At 49.1% G+C, this 21,154-nt stretch overlaps 2 protein-coding genes across 3 annotated transcripts; one reads left to right on the top strand and one right to left on the bottom strand.

The window, feature by feature from the left end:
* The first annotated feature begins 1,590 nt into the window (after window positions 1-1,590).
* LOC141050762 (nuclear protein 1-like) lies at window positions 1,591-9,937 on the top strand. 2 transcript variants are annotated; one of them, XM_073547404.1, is made up of 3 exons: window positions 1,591-1,773; window positions 2,079-2,227; window positions 9,605-9,937. In XM_073547404.1, the coding sequence occupies exons 1-2, from the start codon at window positions 1,674-1,676 to the stop codon at window positions 2,222-2,224; spliced, it is 246 nt and encodes an 81-aa protein (XP_073403505.1). In that variant the 5' UTR covers window positions 1,591-1,673; the 3' UTR covers window positions 2,225-2,227; window positions 9,605-9,937. The 2 variants fall into 2 exon arrangements, with proteins under 2 accessions (XP_073403505.1, XP_073403504.1); XM_073547403.1 differs by having other exon boundaries at window positions 9,602-9,937.
* A 79-nt stretch (window positions 9,938-10,016) lies between these two features.
* LOC141050736 (uncharacterized) lies at window positions 10,017-16,007 on the bottom strand. Its single transcript, XM_073547353.1, has 12 exons — window positions 15,731-16,007; window positions 13,364-13,475; window positions 13,094-13,187; window positions 12,941-12,995; window positions 12,419-12,559; window positions 11,826-11,986; window positions 11,600-11,698; window positions 11,365-11,510; window positions 11,119-11,290; window positions 10,918-11,030; window positions 10,745-10,829; window positions 10,017-10,670 (listed from the first exon to the last, which is right to left on the bottom strand). The coding sequence occupies exons 1-12, from the start codon at window positions 15,846-15,848 to the stop codon at window positions 10,614-10,616; spliced, it is 1,353 nt and encodes a 450-aa protein (XP_073403454.1). The 5' UTR covers window positions 15,849-16,007; the 3' UTR covers window positions 10,017-10,613.
* Between the last annotated feature and the right edge of the window lie 5,147 nt (window positions 16,008-21,154).

The following is a 21,154-nucleotide window of genomic DNA, read 5'->3' as shown; positions in this document are numbered from 1 at the left end:
ATCGTGAACGCAGGGTTAACGCCGCTGCCGTCCCGTGAGTGGAAACCAGGACTCAGCGGCAGATGTGACTCTGCTCTCCGCGCCATCCGCTTACATCACCCTGCAGCTCGCCGGCACCGGAGGGGTTAATGCAGACATGGCCGTTGTGGGTGGGTCACGCCGCAGCCTTCTCTCAAAATCTGCAACTTCAAAAAAGCGGCAATATTCTGCAAATTACTGTAAAAGATTGCAACGCTCTGCAGAATACGGAGACTCGAGCCTTAGCAGAATGTGACGCTCTGCAGAGCAACACGTGCGACAGTCAAAACAAGTGTCCTGAAAATATGGCGCAATGTTCTGCACAACGCTGTTATAATGAGACGCTCTGAAGAGCAGTATGGTGTTATTCCCCAGATGAGACACTCTGCAGAGAAGTACAGGGTGTGATTCCCCAGGTGAGATGCTCTGCAGGGCAGTACGGGGTGTTATTCCCCAGGTGAAACGTTCTGCAGGGCAGTACAGGGTGTGATTCCCCAGGTGAGACGCTCTGCAGAGCAGTACAGGGTGTGATTCCCCAGGTGAGATGCTCTGCAGAGCCATACAGGGTGTGATTCCCCAGGTGAGACGCTCTACAGGGCAGTACGGGGTGTGATTCCCCAGGTGAGATGCTCTGCAGGGCAGTACGGGGTGTGATTCCCCAGGTGAGATGCTCTGCAGAGCTTTAAGGGGTGTGATTCCCCAGGTGAGACGCTCTGCAGAGCAGTACGGGGTGTGATTCCTCAGGTGATACGCTCTGCAGGGCAGTAAGGGGTGTGATTCCCCAGGTGAGACGCTCTGCAGAGCAGTACGGGGTGTGATTCCCCAGGTGAGACGCTCTGCAGGGCAGTACGGGGTGTGATTCCTCAGGTGAGACGCTCTGCAGAGCAGTACGGGGTGAGATTCCTCAGGTGAGACGCTCTGCAGAGCAGTACGGGGTGTGATTCCTCAGGTGAGACGCTCTGCAGAGCAGTACGGGGTGTGATTCCTTAGGTGAGACGCTCCGCAGAGCAGTACGGGGTGTGATTCCCCAGGTGAGACGCTCTGCAGGGCAGTACAGGATGTGATTCCCCAGGTGAGATGCTCTGCAGGGCAGTACGGGGTGTGATTCCCCAGGTGAGATGCTCTGCAGAGCCATACAGGGTGTGATTCCCCAGGTGAGACGCTCTGCAGGGCAGTACGGGGTGTGATTCCCCAGGTGAGACGCTCTGCAGGGCAGTACGGGGTGTGATTCCCCAGGTGAGACGCTCTGCAGAGCACTACGGGGTGTGATTCCCCAGGTGAGACGCTCTGCAGGGCAGTACGGGGTGTGATTCCCCAGGTGAGACGCTCTGCAGGGCAGCACGGGGTGGGATTCCCCAGGTGAGACGCTCTGCAGGGCAGTACGGGGTGTGATTCCCCAGGTGAGACGCTCTGCAGGGCAGTACGGGGTGTGATTCCCCAGGTGAGACGCTCTGCAGGGCAGTACGGGGTGTGATTCTGCAGACGATGCTGTAATCAGATGTAAACACTGAGTCTGATGCAATGTGGGGCGTGGCCGGGGGCGGAGCTGGACTGAGTGGGCGGAGATTTCTCCAATATAAACTCCAGACAAAGAAGAGACACAAAAACAACCTGAGAATCAGCGAGTGACAGACGAGACCCCCAGAGACGCCACCATGACCTCCTACGTACAGGCCGACAAGCTGCAGCCCACCGAATTCGAGGTGCGGTACTTCGACGACTACGACTACTACAACCTCACCGACCGCTACGCCTGTAAGTAACCTTTGACCCCGGGAGCCCCCATATAATCACCCCGCGAATGGGGGAGCTTCACCTGTACAGGGGACATATAATAATACCGTAGCTCACGTCACACGCTGCAATCAGCGTTATGGCGCAAAATCTCCCACTTTAAAGGGCCAGCGCAGCCATTATACAGAGCGCTGATTATGGGGCTCATCTGGCAGATCTGTGCTGGAATACTCACAGGAACCAGAGTGATGAGGGCGCCGGGGGCCAGGAGACAACCCACACCCAGCACTGGCCTCACCGCTAACCAGCATTCTTCATCCTCACAGTAACGTCAACAGCCAGGAAGGGACGGACGAAGAAAGAGGCCCAAGAGAACACGAATAAAGACAACCCCGGGGGCCACGAGAGGAAGATTGTGGAGAAACTGCAGAAGACGGAAAACAAGAGGAAGAATAAGCCTGGCAAAGAGTGATGGGTGAGAACAAAAGAAGCGTCACATGGAATAAAATAATGCCGCTCCCATATACAAGAATATAACTGCTATAATACTGCCCCCTATGTACAAGAATATAACTACTATAATACTGCCCCTATGTACAAGAATATAACTACTATAATACTGCTCCTATGTACAAGAATATAACTACTATAATACTGCTCCTATGTACAAGAATATAACTACTATAATACTGCTCCTATATACAAGAATATAACTACTATAATACTGCCCCTATATACAAGAATATAACTACTATAATACTGCCCCCTATGTACAGGAATATAACTACTACAATACTGCCCCTATGGACAAGAATATAACTACTATAATACTGCCCCTATTGTACAATATAACTACTATAATACTGCCCCCCATGCACAAGAATATAACTACTATAATACTGCTCCTATGTACAAGAATATAACTACTATAATACTGCCCCTATGTACAATATAACTACTATAATACTGCCCCTATGTACAAGAATATAACTACTATAATACTGCTCCCTATGTACAAGAATATAACTACTATAATACTGCTCCTATGTACAAGAATATAACTACTATAATACTGCCCCTATGTACAAGAATATAACTACTATAATACTGCTCCCTATGTACAAGAATATAACTACTATAATACTGCTCCTATGTACAAGAATATAACTACTATAATACTGCTCCTATGTACAAGAATATAACTACTATAATACTGCCCCCTATGTACAAGAATATAACTATAATACTGCTCCCTATATACAAGAATATAACTACTATAATACTGCTCCTATGTACAAGAATATAACTACTATAATACTGCCCCCTATATACAAGAATATAACTACTATAATACTGCCCCTATGTACAATATAACTACTATAATACTGCCCCCCATGCACAAGAATATAACTACTATAATACTGCTCCTATGTACAAGAATATAACTACTATAATACTGCCCCCTATATACAAGAATATAACTACTATAATACTGCCCCTATGTACAATATAACTACTATAATACTGCCCCCCATGCACAAGAATATAACTACTATAATACTGCTCCTATGTACAGGAATATAACTACTACAATACTGCCCCTATGGACAAGAATATAACTACTATAATACTGCCCCTATGTACAATATAACTACTATAATACTGCCCCCCATGCACAAGAATATAACTACTATAATACTGCTCCTATGTACAAGAATATAACTACTATAATACTGCCCCTATGTACAATATAACTACTATAATACTGCCCCTATGTACAAGAATATAACTACTATAATACTGCTCCTATATACAAGAATATAACTACTATAATACTGCTCCCTATGTACAAGAATATAACTACTATAATACTGCTCCTATGTACAAGAATATAACTACTATAATACTGCTCCTATGTACAAGAATATAACTACTATAATACTGCTCCCTATGTACAAGAATATAACTACTATAATACTGCTCCTATGTACAAGAATATAACTACTATAATACTGCTCCTATGTACAAGAATATAACTACTATAATACTGCCCCTATGTACAAGAATATAACTACTATAATACTGCCCCCTATGTACAAGAATATAACTACTATAATACTGCCCCTATGTATAAGAATATAACCACTATAATACTGCCCCCTATGTACAAGAATATAACTACTATAATACTGCTCCTATGTACAAGAATATAACTACTATAATACTGCCCCTATGTACAAGAATATAACTACTATAATACTGCCCCTATGTACAAGAATATAACTACTATAATACTGCTCCTATGTACAAGAATATAACTACTATAATACTGCCCCCTATGTACAAGAATATAACTACTATAATACTGCCCCTATGTACAATATAACTACTATAATACTGCTCCTATGTACAAGAATATAACTACTATAATACTGCTCCTATGTACAAGAATATAACTACTATAATACTGCCCCCTATGTACAAGAATATAATTATAATACTGCTCCCTATATACAAGAATATAACTACTATAATACTGCTCCTATGTACAAGAATATAACTACTATAATACTGCCCCCTATGTACAAGAATATAACTACTATAATACTGCCCCTATGTACAATATAACTACTATAATACTGCTCCTATGTACAAGAATATAACTACTATAATACTGCTCCTATGTACAAGAATATAACTACTATAATACTGCCCCCTATGTACAAGAATATAACTATAATACTGCTCCCTATATACAAGAATATAACTACTATAATACTGCTCCTATGTACAAGAATATAACTACTATAATACTGCCCCTATGTGCAAGAATATAACTACTATAATACTGCTCCTATGTACAAGAATATAACTACTACAATACTGCCCCCTATGTACAAGAATATAACTACTATAATACTGCCCCCTATGTACAAGAATATAACTACTATAATACTGCCCCTATGTACAAGAATATAACTACTATAATACTACTCCTATGTACAAGAATATAACTACTATAATACTGCCCCCTATGTACAAGAATATAACTACTATAATACTGCTCCTATGTACAAGAATATAACTACTATAATACTACTCCTATGTACAAGAATATAACTACTATAATACTGCCCCCTATGTACAAGAATATAACTACTATAATACTGCTCCTATGTACAAGAATATAACTACTATAATACTGCTCCTATGTACAAGAATATAACTACTATAATACTGCCCCCTATGTACAAGAATATAACTACTATAATACTGCTCCTATGTACAAGAATATAACTACTATAATACTGCTCCTATGTACAAGAATATAACTACTATAATACTGCCCCCTATGTACAAGAATATAACTACTATAATACTACTCCTATGTACAAGAATATAACTACTATAATACTGCCCCCTATGTACAAGAATATAACTACTATAATACTGCTCCTATGTACAAGAATATAACTACTATAATACTGCTCCTATGTACAAGAATATAACTACTATAATACTGCCCCCTATGTACAAGAATATAACTACTATAACAGTGGGTGCAGAAAGTATTCAGACCCCTTTACATTTTTCACTCTGTTTCATTGTAGCCATTTGGTAAATTCAGGAAAGTTCCTTTTTTCTTATTAATGGACACTCTGCACCCCATCTTGACTGAAAGAAAAAAAAAAAAAGAAATGTAGAAAGAATAACTGAAATATCCCATGGACATAAGTATTCAGACCCTTTGCTCGGACACTCATATGTAAGTCCCATGCTGTCCATTCCTTGTGATCCTCCTTGAGATGGTTCTACTCCTTCATTGGAGTCCAGCTGTGTGTAATTAAACTGATAGGACTTGATTTGTAAAGGTGCACACCTGTCTATATAAGACCTCACAGCTCACAGTGCATGTCAGACCAAATGAGAATCATGAGGTCAAAAGAACTGGCCAAGGAGCTCAGAGACAGAATTGTGGCAAGGCACAGATCTGGCCAAGGTTACAAAAGAATTTCTGCTCTACTCAAGGTTCCTAAGAGCACAGTGGCCTCCATAATCCTTAAATGTAAGAAGTTTGGGACCACCAGAAGTCTTCCTAGACCTGGCCGTCCAGCCAAACTGAGCAATCGTGGGAGAAGAGCCTTGGTGAGAGAGGTAAAGAAGAACCCCAAGATCACTGTGGCTGAGCTCCACAGATGCAGTAGGGAGATGGGAGAAAGTTCCACAAAGTCAACTATCACTTAAGCCCTCCACCAGTCGGGTCTTTATGGCAGAGTGGCCCAACGGAAGCTTCTCCTCAGTGCCAGACATATGAAAGTCTGCATAGAGTTTGCTAAAAAACACATGAAGGACTCCCAGACTATGAGAAATAAGATTCTCTGGTCTGATGAGACGAAGATAGAGCTTTTTGGTGATAATTCTAAGCAGTATGTGTGGAGAAAACCAGGCAAGGAAACATGAATGTGGCCAAGTACAGAGAGATCCTGGATAAAAACCTCTTCCAGAGCGCTCTGGACCTCAGACTTGGCCGACGGTTCACCTTCCAACAAGACAATGACCCTAAGCACACAGCTAAAATAACAAAGGACCACGTGGCTTCAGAACAACTCTGTGACCATTCTTGACCGGCCCAGCCAGAGCCCTGACCTAAACCCAACGGAGCATCTCTGGAGAGACCAGAAAATGGCTGTCCACCAACGCTCACCATCCAACCTGATGGAACTGGAGAGGATCTGCAAGGAAGAATGGCCGAGGATCCCCAAATCCAGGCGTGAAAAACTTGTGGCGTCATTCCCAAGAAGACTCATGGCTGTACTAGCTCAAAAGGTGCGTCGTCTCAATACTGAGCAAAGGGGCTGAATACTTATGGCCATGGGAGATTTCAAATTTTCTTTTTTAATTAATTTGCAAAAATTTCTACATTTCTGGGTTTTTTTCAGTCAAGATGAGATGCAGAGTGTACATTAAAGAGAGAAAAACATGAACTTTATAGAATTTACCAAATGGCTGCAATGAAGCAAAGAGTGAAAAATGTAAAGGGGTCTGAATACTTTCCATACCCACTGTATAGTAGTTATATTCTTGTACATAGGAGCAGTATTATAGTAGTTATATTCTTGTACATAGGGGGCAGTATTATAGTAGTTATATTCTTGTACATAGGTGGCAGTATTATAGTAGTTATATTCTTGTACATAGGAGCAGTATTATAGTAGTTATATTCTTGTACATAGGGGGCAGTATTATAGTAGTTATATTCTTGTACATAGGTGGCAGTATTATAGTAGTTATATTCTTGTACATAGGGGGCAGTATTATAGTAGTTATATTCTTGTACATAGAGGGCAGTATTATAGTAGTTATATTCTTGTACATAGAGGGCAGTATTATAGTAGTTATATTCTTGTACATAGGAGCAGTATTATAGTAGTTATATTCTTGTACATAGGGGGCAGTATTATAGTAGTTATATTCTTGTACATAGGGGGCAGTATTATAGTAGTTATATTCTTGTACATAGGGGGCAGTATTATAGTAGTTATATTCTTGTACATAGGGGGCAGTATTATAGTAGTTATATTCTTGTACATAGGTGGCAGTATTATAGTAGTTATATTCTTGTACATAGGAGCAGTATTATAGTAGTTATATTCTTGTACATAGGGGGCAGTATTATAGTAGTTATATTCTTGTACATAGAGGGCAGTATTATAGTAGTTATATTCTTGTACATAGAGGGCAGTATTATAGTAGTTATATTCTTGTACATAGGGGACAGTATTATAGTAGTTATATTCTTGTACATAGGGGGCAGTATTATAGTAGTTATATTCTTGTACATAGGTGGCAGTATTATAGTAGTTATATTCTTGTACATAGGGGACAGTATTATAGTAGTTATATTCTTGTACATAGGGGGCAGTATTATAGTAGTTATATTCTTGTACATAGGTGGCAGTATTATAGTAGTTATATTCTTGTACATAGGGGACAGTATTATAGTAGTTATATTCTTGTACATAGGGGGCAGTATTATAGTAGTTATATTCTTGTACATAGGGGCAGTATTATAGTAGTTATATTCTTGTACATAGGGGACAGTATTATAGTAGTTATATTCTTGTACATAGGGGGCAGTATTATAGTAGTTATATTCTTGTACATAGGTGGCAGTATTATAGTAGTTATATTCTTGTACATAGGAGCAGTATTATAGTAGTTATATTCTTGTACATAGGGGGCAGTATTATAGTAGTTATATTCTTGTACATAGAGGGCAGTATTATAGTAGTTATATTCTTGTACATAGAGGGCAGTATTATAGTAGTTATATTCTTGTACATAGGGGGCAGTATTATAGTAGTTATATTCTTGTACATAGGGGGCAGTATTATAGTAGCTATATTCTTGTACATAGGGTGCAGTATTATAGTAGTTATATTCTTGTACATAGGGGGCAGTATTATAGTAGTTATATTCTTGTACATAGGGGCAGTATTATAGTAGTTATATTCTTGTACATAGGGGGCAGTATTATAGTAGTTATATTCTTGTACATAGGGGGCAGTATTATAGTAGCTATATTCTTGTACATAGGGTGCAGTATTATAGTAGTTATATTCTTGTACATAGGGGGCAGTATTATAGTAGTTATATTCTTGTACATAGAGGGCAGTATTATAGTAGTTATATTCTTGTACATAGGGGGCAGTATTATAGTAGTTATATTCTTGTACATAGGGGGCAGTATTATAGTAGCTATATTCTTGTACATAGGGTGCAGTATTATAGTAGTTATATTCTTGTACATAGGGGGCAGTATTATAGTAGTTATATTCTTGTACATAGGGGCAGTATTATAGTAGTTATATTCTTGTACATAGGGGGCAGTATTATAGTAGTTATATTCTTGTACATAGGGGGCAGTATTATAGTAGCTATATTCTTGTACATAGGGTGCAGTATTATAGTAGTTATATTCTTGTACATAGGGGGCAGTATTATAGTAGTTATATTCTTGTACATAGGGGCAGTATTATAGTAGTTATATTCTTGTACATAGGGGGCAGTATTATAGTAGTTATATTCTTGTACATAGGGGGGCAGTATTATAGTAGTTATATTCTTGTACATAGGTGGCAGTATTATAGTAGTTATATTCTTGTACATAGGGGGCAGTATTATAGTAGTTATATTCTTGTACATAGGGGGCAGTATTATAGTAGTTATATTCTTGTACATAGGGGGCAGTATTATAGTAGTTATATTCTTGTACATAGGGGCAGTATTATAGTAGTTATATTCTTGTACATAGGGGGCAGTATTATAGTAGTTATATTCTTGTACATAGGAGCAGTATTATAGTAGTTATATTCTAGTACATAGGGGCAGTATTAGAGTAGTTATATTGTTGTACATAGGAGCAGTATTATAGTAGTTATATTCTTGTACATAGGGGGCAGTATTATAGTAGTTATATTGTTGTACATAGGAGCAGTATTATAGTAGTTATATTCTTGTACATAGGGGGCAGTATTATAGTAGTTATATTGTTGTACATAGGAGCAGTATTATAGTAGTTATATTCTTGTACATAGGGGGCAGTATTATAGTAGTTATATTACTTATGGCCATGGAAGATTTCAGGTTTTCTTTTTTAATAAATTTACAAAAATTTCTACATTTGTGTTTTCTTCAGTCAGGATGAGGTGCAGAGTGCACATTAATGAGAGAAAAAGAACTTTATAGAATTTACCAAATGGCTGCAATGAAACAGAGTCTAAAGGGGTGTGAATACTTTCCGTCTCCACTCTCTGCCCCGCTGATAGTAGGTGTGATGTCTTCCCAGCAGGTTTCCTCTCCGGACGGCTCTAGGGCGCAGGAACTGATGACACGTGACAGACACAGAGATCTCGGCGAGTCGGTGAATGTGGGCAGAAGTCTCCGCCGTTCACCAGGAAGACTCAGAGCAGAGGCAGGAGGCTGCGGAACCTCCACCAGCTGCAGAGCAGCGCTCCGGCACACCGCCTCCACCAGTAGAGCACACGGTGGCAGCACATCACAGCTGGTAGCAGCGCTGCAGTGAAGACGCTGAGCGGTGCTCTGCCCGCTGCGGTGCATGACGGTCATAGCTTCGTTAACCCCTTCGTGGCTGCAGGAGCTGAAATAAAGGTGTGATGGAGAAGTTCTGCTTCCGTGTGAATGATTTGCCTCGCGCTTCAGTCACTGACATCACGCGCTGCTCGTGAAAACCGACGCAGAGATCCATTGGTAGGAAATAATTTATTCTCTTGTACAAAAGAAAAAAAAAAGTGGATGAGATTTCACAGGAGGAAGGGGATTTACTGTGGAGTGCAGAGCGCCCCCTGCTGGGCAATACTGGCGGTATCAACAATCCCAGATACAGGACAGATTTTAAAAAAAATGGCGCCAACAGAGGGATAGAGAAAAAAAAAGGAAACGGCGCCAACGGGAGTCTAAATCTATACAGGAGTGTACTATGCACAGATGTAGCAGAGCCGAATGTGTCACTGCAGCGCACGGGGAAGAGATAATGGAGTACATGGCACCTGAAGTCCTATGTAACAGCACAGATGATGTGACCTGCAGTCCTACGTAACAGCACAGCTCTGCTACATCTGGACCACATTGCTTGGCACAGTTTGGCAGTGTCTCGTCCCTTTAGGACGCCATGAATTGGGCAGTTATTAAAAAATGCCAGTCTGTTCTTGCATAATTGGAGGGAAGGAGCAGCGCTCCGTAGTTATTGCTGGTGATGACGTCCCGCGGACGGTACAGTCATGCCGGGTGGACAGGATGGCACCGCGTAGTGTGGGTGTCCCGGCCGGTGACGGCCGCCCTCAGCTCATGTCGTGTTCGCCCACGCTCTGCTTCAGGTAATCCTCGTACAGCCGCTTCTGATGGGAGAGAGAACGGTGAGGAGCAGCCGACGGGCGGCGCCACGTGCAGCGCTGCAGACAGTCGCTCTTACCCGCTTGTGCTCCACCACCTCGGTGACGTAGGCGCGGCGGTCCAGCAAGTAGCGGCGTTGTTTCTTGCTCAGAGTCTCCCGTGTTCTGAGAAGGAAAGAGAGAAGAGTGAGGGTCAGCCGATGGGGGCGCACACCGAATATCTGGGCGTATGGGCGGGGAAGAGGTTGGGTACCTGAAACATCTCTGTGCCAAAAACAGGAAGAGCAGGGTGAGGAGCAGCAGCCCGAGGAAGGTGTAGAGCACGTAGTCCTCCGGGACCATGGACCACAACGTGTGCAGCGGAGACTGCGGCGGGAAAAAACAGCAGTAAGTTCTTCTGATGAGACGATCACATTGTAACGACTGCTCCCCCTCCCCCCCCCCCCATCCTCACCAGGTAGAGCTCCAGGGTCTCCACTCCGGACAGCCCCAGAAGACTCAGCCACAGCTGGCGGGGGAGGACACCAAACAAGACGGAGATGAAGAGGAAGAGTGGGAGCAGGAATCCCGTCAGCCCAAAGAGGCAGCCGCGCAGCCGGGCCCGCCTGTTACTCCACACGGTGTCACTGCGATGGGAGAGGAGAATCACGCACATGCTCCAGACTAACGGAGATCCCCCACCCCTGTGATCAGCGCTCACTCGTCCTCCCGCAGTTTGCTCTCAATGCCCTCGCTCAGTTTCTGGCAGTCTCTCCCGAGAGCGTTGAGGGTGGTCTGCACTGTCTGGGTGATGGTCTTCTCAATGGTCTTACACACGTCCTCGATCTGATTGACGCAGCGACTCGGCTGGAAAGTGACAGTATAACTCTCAGCGGACACCAGGGGGCAGTAGTGCGCAGAGCCTTCTGCCGTCAGTCAGGGGGGGGGGGTCTCACCTTATTGGGGTTCGGGATGTAGATGGTCGGCATGTCGAAGCCGCACTTGTTCAGCCCCGGCCGCTTGCACAACTCCTGGACGATCTGCATCAGGACTCTCTGAAAGGAAACACACAGGTCACATCCAGAGCTGCGATCGTAGTTCAGCATCTGGCAGGAAATGTAGTGTCCAAAAAGCAATAACAGCCGCAGCTTTGAAGGCGACTAGAGCAGCACTGGCGCTCACCTGCCGGTCGCTCTCTCCTCCGGCCTCGTCCGCTTTGCTCAGGTAGAAGCGCAGTTTGTCTCCGTGGCTCTCATTGATCCTCTCCACGATGTCCAGGGTGCGCTTACACAGCGCCTGCCCCATGGGGTCGAAGAAAACCAGCACCAGGTCGCAGAGCTCCCCTGAGAGACACAGACGGCGTCAGACACATCGTACGGCACAGCGAGGGATACGTGCCGGATTATTGGACTGTCGCCTCCCACTGCTCCATGACTGTCTGATAATCTGGTAAAGAGATTTCCTGCTCATCCAGCGCTCTCTAAGTGGTCAATTGGGCGGGGAGGGGGTCCGAGTGTCACACCCTCATTTCTCTTACCATCCCAGATATTCCATACAATTGGACCCCGAATTAAAATGCAGTGATCCGGTCCGCTGCACTCCATAACCAGCTCTACTACAAGTCTACACATGAGTACGGCGGAGGGTGGAAACGCTGCCCCCCGGTGCCAACCAACGAGATGTGCAATAGCGTCTGATGATCCAGAATATTTAATGCAATTGATGCCAGATTAAAGGAACTCACCTTGGCACAGAGATATCAGCCATACACTCACCTAACCACAAGAGGGCTCTGTTCACATCAAAGGGGTATTTCATGTCCCCGTCCACCAGCCCCGGGGTGTCCACGAACGTCACCAGGCTGAACTTCTTCTGCCGCGAGGTGGAGATCTCCGTGCACAAGTATTCAGACACGCCTGCGGGAGAAGGGGCGATGGTCAGGAGAGGCCGAGCGAAGGACATCAGGGCACGCTCTCCTCATCAGCCATGGCAGACACCGGTCGGGGGAGGGCCGCCCTCCTCATCGGCGGTGGCAGACACCGGTCGGGGGAGGGCCGCCCTCCTCATCGGCGGTGGCAGACACCGGTCGGGGGAGGGCCGCCCTCCTCATCGGCGGTGGCAGACACCGGTCGGGGGAGGGCCGCCCTCCTCATCGGCGGTGGCAGACACCGGTCGGGGGAGGGCCGCCCTCCTCATCGGCGGTGGCAGACACCAGTCGGGGGGGGCCGCCCTCCTCATCGGCGGTGGCAGACACCAGTCGGGGGGGGCCGCCCTCCTCATCAGCGGTGGCTCCTTACCTTGGAAGGACTGCAGGGGCTTGAAGTGCGGGTACAGGTGGAGGGTGGCGTCGCCCTGTGGGAGAGATCAGAGACAGGACTGAGTCCGGTGAGTGCCGCCCCGGAGCTGACAATCTGATCCCCATCCCTGTCCGACTACCGCCCTCCGCTCACCGTCAGGGACTCCCTCTTGCGGCCGCTCGTTATGAAGGCGAATCCTTGTGTTTCTATAGCTACGCCGGTCCGCTGTATGTGCTCCTCTATGTACCTGAGGAGGACGGAGACACCGTGAGGGGCCGGGGCCCAATAACCTGCCAGGGGCCAATCAAGGGCGAGAAACTCACATGAAAGGATGAGTTGTCACAGGGAGAAGGGTACAGTTACGTCGGGGGTCTCCATCCCCCCACAACAGGCAGCACACCCCGGCGCCCCCCCCACCCTCACCAGTTGATGAAGCTGCTCTTCCCGGCCGAGTGATTCCCCATTAACATCACGGTGATCTTCTTCCTTGGAGGCAGAAACGTGAGGCCGAGGTGAGAGGCGAGAGCGATGAGACCTGAGGAGAGGAGAGCGGTGAGACCTGAGGAGAGGAGCGCGGTGAGACCTGAGGAGAGGAGCGCGGTGAGACCTGAGGAGAGGAGCGCGGTGAGACCTGAGGAGAGGAGCGCGGTGAGACCTGAGGAGAGGAGCGCGGTGAGACCTGAGGAGAGGAGCGCGGTGAGACCTGAGGAGAGGAGCGCGGTGAGACCTGAGGAGAGGAGCGCGGTGAGACGTGCGGGGACAGGAGGATCTGCTGGGGCCACAGTGTTACACAGAGCAGCCACAGGGGTCTCCTAGAAGTGATGGGGGCCCAGGAGCGGGGACGCGCACACACCGCAGGTGCCCAGGAGCGGGCGCGCGCACACACACCGCAGGGGCCCAGGAGCGGACACGCGCGCGCACACACACCGCAGGGGCCCAGGAGCGGACGCGCGCGCGCGCACACACACCGCAGGGGCCCAGGAGCGGACGCGCGCGCGCACACACACCGCAGGGGCCCAGGAGCGGACGCGCGCGCGCGCACACACACCGCAGGGGCCCAGGAGCGGACGCGCGCGCGCGCACACACACCGCAGGGGCCCAGGAGCGGACGCGCGCACACACACCGCAGGGGCCCAGGAGCGGACGCGCGCGCGCGCACACACACCGCAGGGGCCCAGGAGCGGACGCGCGCGCACACACCCCGCAGGGGCCCAGGAGCGGGGACGCGCGCGCGCACACACCCCGCAGGGGCCCAGGAGCGGGGACGCGCGTGCGCGCGCACACACACCGCAGGGGCCCAGGAGCGGGGACGCACGCGCGCGCGCACACACACCGCAGGGGCCCAGGAGCGGGGACGCGCGCACACACACCGCAGGGGCCCAGGAGCGGGGACGCGCGCACACACACCGCAGGGGCCCAGGAGCGGGGACGCGCGCACACACACCGCAGGGGCCCAGGAGCGGGGACGCGCGCACACACACCGCAGGGGCCCAGGAGCGGGGACGCGCGCGCGCACACACACCGCAGGGGCCCAGGAGCGGGGACGCGCGCGCGCACACACACCGCAGGGGCCCAGGAGCGGGGACGCGCGCACACACACCGCAGGGGCCCAGGAGCGGGGACGCGCGCACACACACCGCAGGGGCCCAGGAGCGGGGACGCGCGCGCGCACACACACCGCAGGGGCCCAGGAGCGGGGACGCGCGCGCGCACACACACCGCAGGGGCCCAGGAGCGGGGACGCGCGCGCGCACACACACCGCAGGGGCCCAGGAGCGGGGACGCGCGCGCGCACACACACCGCAGGGGCCCAGGAGCGGGGACGCGCGCGCGCGCGCGCACACACACCGCAGGGGCCCAGGAGCGGGGACGCGCGCGCGCGCACACACCGCAGGGGCCCAGGAGCGGGGACGCGCGCACACACACCGCAGGGGCCCAGGAGCGGGGACGCGCGCGCGCACACACACCGCAGGGGCCCAGGAGCGGGGACGCGCGCGCGCACACACACCGCAGGGGCCCAGGAGCGGGGACGCGCGCGCGCACACACACCGCAGGGGCCCAGGAGCGGGGACGCGCGCGCGCACACACACCGCAGGGGCCCAGGAGCGGGGACGCGCGCGCGCGCGCACACACACCGCAGGGGCCCAGGAGCGGGGACGCGCGCGCGCGCACACACCGCAGGGGCCCAGGAGCGGGGACGCGCGCACACACACCGCAGGGGCCCAGGAGCGGGGACGCGCGCGCGCACACACACCGCAGGGGCCCAGGAGCGGGGACGCGCGCGCGCACACACACCGCAGGGGCCCAGGAGCGGGGACGCGCGCGCGCACACACACCGCAGGGGCCCAGGAGCGGGGACGCGCGCGCGCACACACACCGCAGGGGCCCAGGAGCGGGGACGCGCGCGCGCGCGCGCACACACACCGCAGGGGCCCAGGAGCGGGGACGCGCGCGCGCGCACACACCGCAGGGGCCCAGGAGCGGGGACGCGCGCGCGCACACACCGCAGGGGCCCAGGAGCGGGGACGCGCGCGCACACACACCGCAGGGGCCCAGGAGCGGGGACGCGCGCGCGCACACACACCGCAGGGGCCCAGGAGCGGGGACGCGCGCGCGCACACACACCGCAGGGGCCCAGGAGCGGGGACGCGCGCATGCACACACCGCAGGGGCCCAGGAGCGGGGACGCGCGCGCGCACACACACCGCAGGGGCCCAGGAGCGGGGACGCGCGCACGCACACACCGCAGGGGCCCAGGAGCGGGGACGTGCACACACTGCCGGTTCTCACCGTTCTCCCCGTCCGTGTACAGGCTGTGGCAGTCTCTTAGGATCCGCTCATTCACGGACACGGTCCCGGCCATCGCCTCCGCATTAGCGGCCGCCCGGACCTTCACTTTCCCGGACATGTTCACGTCTCCGAGCCCCGCTCTACAGAGCCGGCTTCAGTTACTACTAGAGGGACAACGTGGAGCCGGGACTTGTAGTCCGCTCACGGACGGATGCTCAGGTAAATAAGATGATGACGTAAGCCAAGAACACTACATTTCCCAGAATGCTCCGGCCTGGTGACGTGCCTGACGTGCGACGTGTCAAAAATATAAGAGAAATCATAGAGTTCCAAAAAGCCGACTCAGGAGAGGCACTTCCGGAAAAAGTGGAAGTCCCGCAGCCGCCATCTTTGTTAAGGGTAAAGATTTTATTAATTTTATAATTACAAGAGAATTATATCTATAAACTTATCACAGTGTTCAGAGAGATGAGATGATGGGGGGAGTAATGCTGAGGGGCTACTGAGACAGTATCACACAGGAGAGGATTAGATACACGGCTCAGCAGTCAGCATCACACAGGAGAGGATTAGATACACAGCTCAGCAGTCAGTATCACACAGGAGAGGATTAGATACACGGCTCAGCAGTCAGTATCACACAGGAGAGGATTAGATACACGGCTCAGCAGTCAGTATCACACAGGAGAGGATTAGATACACGGCTCAGCAGTCAGTATCACACAGGAGAGGATTAGATACACGGCTCAGCAGTCAGTATCACACAGGAGAGGATTAGATACAAGGCTCAGCAGACAGTATCACACAGGAGAGGATTAGATACACGGCTCAGCAGTCAGTATCACACAGGAGAGGATTAGATACACGGCTCAGCAGTCAGTATCACACAGGATAGGATTAGATACACGGCTCAGCAGTCAGTATCACACAGGAGAGGATTAGATACACGGCTCAGCAGTCAGTATCACACAGGAGAGGATTAGATACACGGCTCCACAGTCAGTATCACACAGGAGAGGATTAGATACACGGCTCAGCAGTCAGTATCACACAGGAGAGGATTAGATACACGGCTCAGCAGTCAGTATCACACAGGAGAGGATTAGATACACGGCTCAGCAGTCAGTATCACACAGGAGAGGATTAGATACACGGCTCAGCAGTCAGTATCACACAGGAGAGGATTAGATACAAGGCTCAGCAGTCAGTATCACACAGGAGAGGATTAGATACACAGCTCAGCAGTCAGTATCACACAGGAGAGGATTAGATATACGACTCAGCAGTCAGTATCACACAGGAGAGGATTAGATACACGGCTCAGAAGTCAGTATCACACAGGATAGGATTAGATACACGGCTCAGCAGTCAGTATCACACAGGAAAGGATTAGATACACGGCTCAGCAGTCAGAAACACACAGGAGAGGATTAGATACACGGCTCAGCAGTCAGTATAATACAGGATAGGATTAGATACACGGCTCAGCAGTCAGTATCACACAGGATAGGAGATACACGGCTCAGCAGTCAGTATCACACAGGAGAGGATTAGATACATGACTCAGCAGTCAGTATCACACAGGATAGGATTAGATACAAGGCTCAGCAGACAGTATCACACAGGATAGGATTAGATACACGGCTCAGCAGTCAGTATCACACAGGAGAGGATTAGATACACGCTCAGCAGTCAGTATCAGACAGGATAGGATTAGATACACGGCTCAGCAGTCAGTATCACACAGGATAGGATTAGATACACGGCTCAGCAGTCAGTATCACACAGGATAGGATTAGATACACGGCTCAGCAGACAGTATCACACAGGAGAGGATTAGATACATGGCTCAGCAGTCAGTATCACACAGCATAGGATTAGATACACGGCTCAGCAGACAGTATCACACAGGATAGGATTAGATACACGGCTCAGCAGTCAGTGTCACACAGGAGAGGATTAGATACACGGCTCAGCAGTCAGTATCACACAGGATAGGATTAGATACACGGCTCAGCAGTCAGTATCACACAGGATAGGATTAGATACACGGCTCAGCAGACAGTATCACACAGGAGAGGATTAGATACACGGCTCAGCAGTCAGTATCACACAGGATAGGATTAGATGCACGGCTCAGCAGTCAGTATCACACAGGAGAGGATTAGATACACGGCTCAGCAGTCAGTATCACACAGTAGAGGATTAGATACACGGCTCAGCAGTCAGTATCACACAGGAGAGGATTAGATACAAGGCTCAGCAGTCAGTATCACACAGGAGAGGATTAGATACACAGCTCAGCAGTCAGTATCACACAGGAGAGGATTAGATATACGACTCAGCAGTCAGTATCACACAGGAGAGGATTAGATACACGGCTCAGCAGTCAGTATCACACAGGAGAGGATTAGATATACGACTCAGCAGTCAGTATCACACAGGAGAGGATTAGATACACGGCTCAGCAGTCAGTATCACACAGGAGAGGATTAGATACACGGCTCAGCAGTCAGTATCACACAGGAGAGGATTAGATACATGGCTCAGCAGTCAGTATCACACAGGAGAGGATTAGGTACACGGCTCAGCAGTCAGTATCACACAGGAGAGGATTAGATACACGGCTCAGCAGTCAGTATCACACAGGAGAGGATTAGATACACGGCTCAGCAGTCAGTATCACACAGGAGAGGATTAGATACACGGCTCAGCAGTCAGTATCACACAGGAGAGGATTAGATACAAGGCTCAGCAGTCAGTATCACACAGGAGAGGATTAGATACACAGCTCAGCAGTCAGTATCACACAGGAGAGGATTAGATATACGACTCAACAGTCAGTATCACACAGGAGAGGATTAGATACACGGCTCAGCAGTCAGTATCACACAGGAGAGGATTAGATACACGGCTCAGCAGTCAGTATCACACAGGAGAGGATTAGATACACGGCTCAGCAGTCAGTATCACACAGGAGAGGATTAGATACACGGCTCAGCAGTCAGTATCACACAGGATAGGATTAGATACACGGCTCAGCAGTCAGTATCACCCAGAATAGGATTAGATACACGGCTCAGCAGTCAGAATCACACAGGAGAGGATTAGATTCACGGCTCAGCAGTCAGTATAATACAGGATAGGATTAGATACACGGCTCAGCAGTCAGTATCACACAGGATAGGATTAGATACACGGCTCAGCAGTCAGTATCACACAGGAGAGGATTAGATACATGGCTCAGCAGTCAGTATCACACAGGATAGGATTAGATACACGGCTCAGCAGACAGTATCACACAGGATAGGATTAGATACACGGCTCAGCAGTCAGTATCACACAGGAGAGGATTAGATACACGCTCAGCAGTCAGTATCAGACAGGATAGGATTAGATACATGGCTCAGCAGTCAGTATCACACAGGATATTATTAGATACACAGCTCAGCAGACAGTATCACACAGGAGAGGATTAGATACACGGCTCAGCAGTCAGTATCACACAGGATAGGATTAGATACACGGCTCAGCAGACAGTATCACACAGGATAGGATTAGATACACGGCTCAGCAGTCAGTGTCACACAGGAGAGGATTAGATACACGGCTCAGCAGTCAGTATCACACAGGATAGGATTAGATACACGGCTCAGCAGTCAGTATCACACAGGATAGGATTAGATACACGGCTCAGCAGACAGTATCACACAGGAAAGGATTAGATACACGGCTCAGCAGTCAGTATCACACAGGATAGGATTAGATACACGGCTCAGCAGTCAGTATCACACAGGATAGGATTAGATACACGGCTCAGCAGACAGTATCACACAGGATAGGATTAGATACACGGCTCAGCAGTCAGTGGCACACAGGAGAGGATTAGATACACGGCTCAGCAGTCAGTATCACACAGGATAGGATTAGATTCACGGCTCAGCAGACAGTATCACACAGGATAGGATTAGATAAACGGCTCAGCAGTCAGTGTCACACAGGATAGGATTAGATACACGGCTCAGCAGTCAGTATCACACAGGATAGGATTAGATACACGGCTCAGCAGTCAGTGTCACACAGGAGAGGATTAGATACACGGCTCAGCAGTCAGTATCACACAGGATAGGATTAGATACACGGCTCAGCAGACAGTATCACACAGGAGAGGATTAGATACACGGCTCAGCAGTCAGTATCACACAGGAGAGGATTAGATACAAGGCTCAGCAGTCAGTATAACACAGGAGAGGATTAGATACACGGCTCAGCAGTCAGTATCACACAGGAGAGGATTAGATACACGGCTCAGCAGTCAGTGTCACACAGGGATTAGATACACGGCTCAGCAGTCAGTGTCACACAGGATAGGATTAGATACACGGCTCAGCAGTCAGTATCACACAGGATAGGATTAGATACACGGCTCAGCAGTCAGTATCACACAGGATAGGATTAGATACACGGCTCAGCAGACAGTATCACACAGGATAGGATTAGATACACGGCTCAGCAGTCAGTGTCACACAGGAGAGGATTAGATACACGGCTCAGCAGTCAGTATCACACAGGATAGGATTAGATACACGGCTCAGCAGTCAGTATCACACAGGATAGGATTAGATACACGGCTCAGCAGACAGTATCACACAGGAAAGGATTAGATACACGGCTCAGCAGTCAGTATCACACAGGATAGGATTAGATACACGGCTCAGCAGTCAGTATCACACAGGATAGGATTAGATACACGGCTCAGCAGACAGTATCACACAGGATAGGATTAGATACACGGCTCAGCAGTCAGTGTCACACAGGAGAGGATTAGATACACGGCTCAGCAGTCAGTATCACACAGGATAGGATTAGATTCACGGCTCAGCAGTCAGTATCACACAGGATAGGATTAGATTCACGACTCAGCAGTCAGTATCACACAGGATAGGATTAGATACACAGCTCAGCAGTCAGTATCACACAGGATAGGATTAGATACACGGCTCAGCAGTCAGTGTCACACAGGAGAGGATTAGATACACGGCTCAGCAGTCAGTGTCACACAGGATAGGATTAGATACACGGCTCAGCAGTCAGTATCACACAGGATAGGATTAGATACACGGCTCAGCAGTCAGTGTCACACAGGAGAGGATTAGATACACGGCTCAGCAGTCAGTATCACACAGGATAGGATTAGATACACGGCTCAGCAGACAGTATCACACAGGAGAGGATTAGATACACGGCTCAGCAGTCAGTATCACACAGGATAGGATTAGATTCACGGCTCAGCAGTCAGTATCACACAGGAGAGGATTAGATAAACGGCTCAGCAGTCAGTGTCACACAGGATAGGATTAGATACACGGCTCAGCAGTCAGTATCACACAGGATAGGATTAGATTCAGATACACAGCTCAGCAG

This window comes from Dendrobates tinctorius, unplaced genomic scaffold (genome assembly GCF_039654945.1).
Source record: "Dendrobates tinctorius isolate UK_male_01 unplaced genomic scaffold, ASM3965494v1 ptg000152l, whole genome shotgun sequence".
NCBI lineage: Eukaryota > Metazoa > Chordata > Amphibia > Anura > Dendrobatidae > Dendrobates > Dendrobates tinctorius.
Note: the sequence above shows the minus strand (reverse complement) of the source record. Positions and strands in the feature narration are given on the sequence as shown.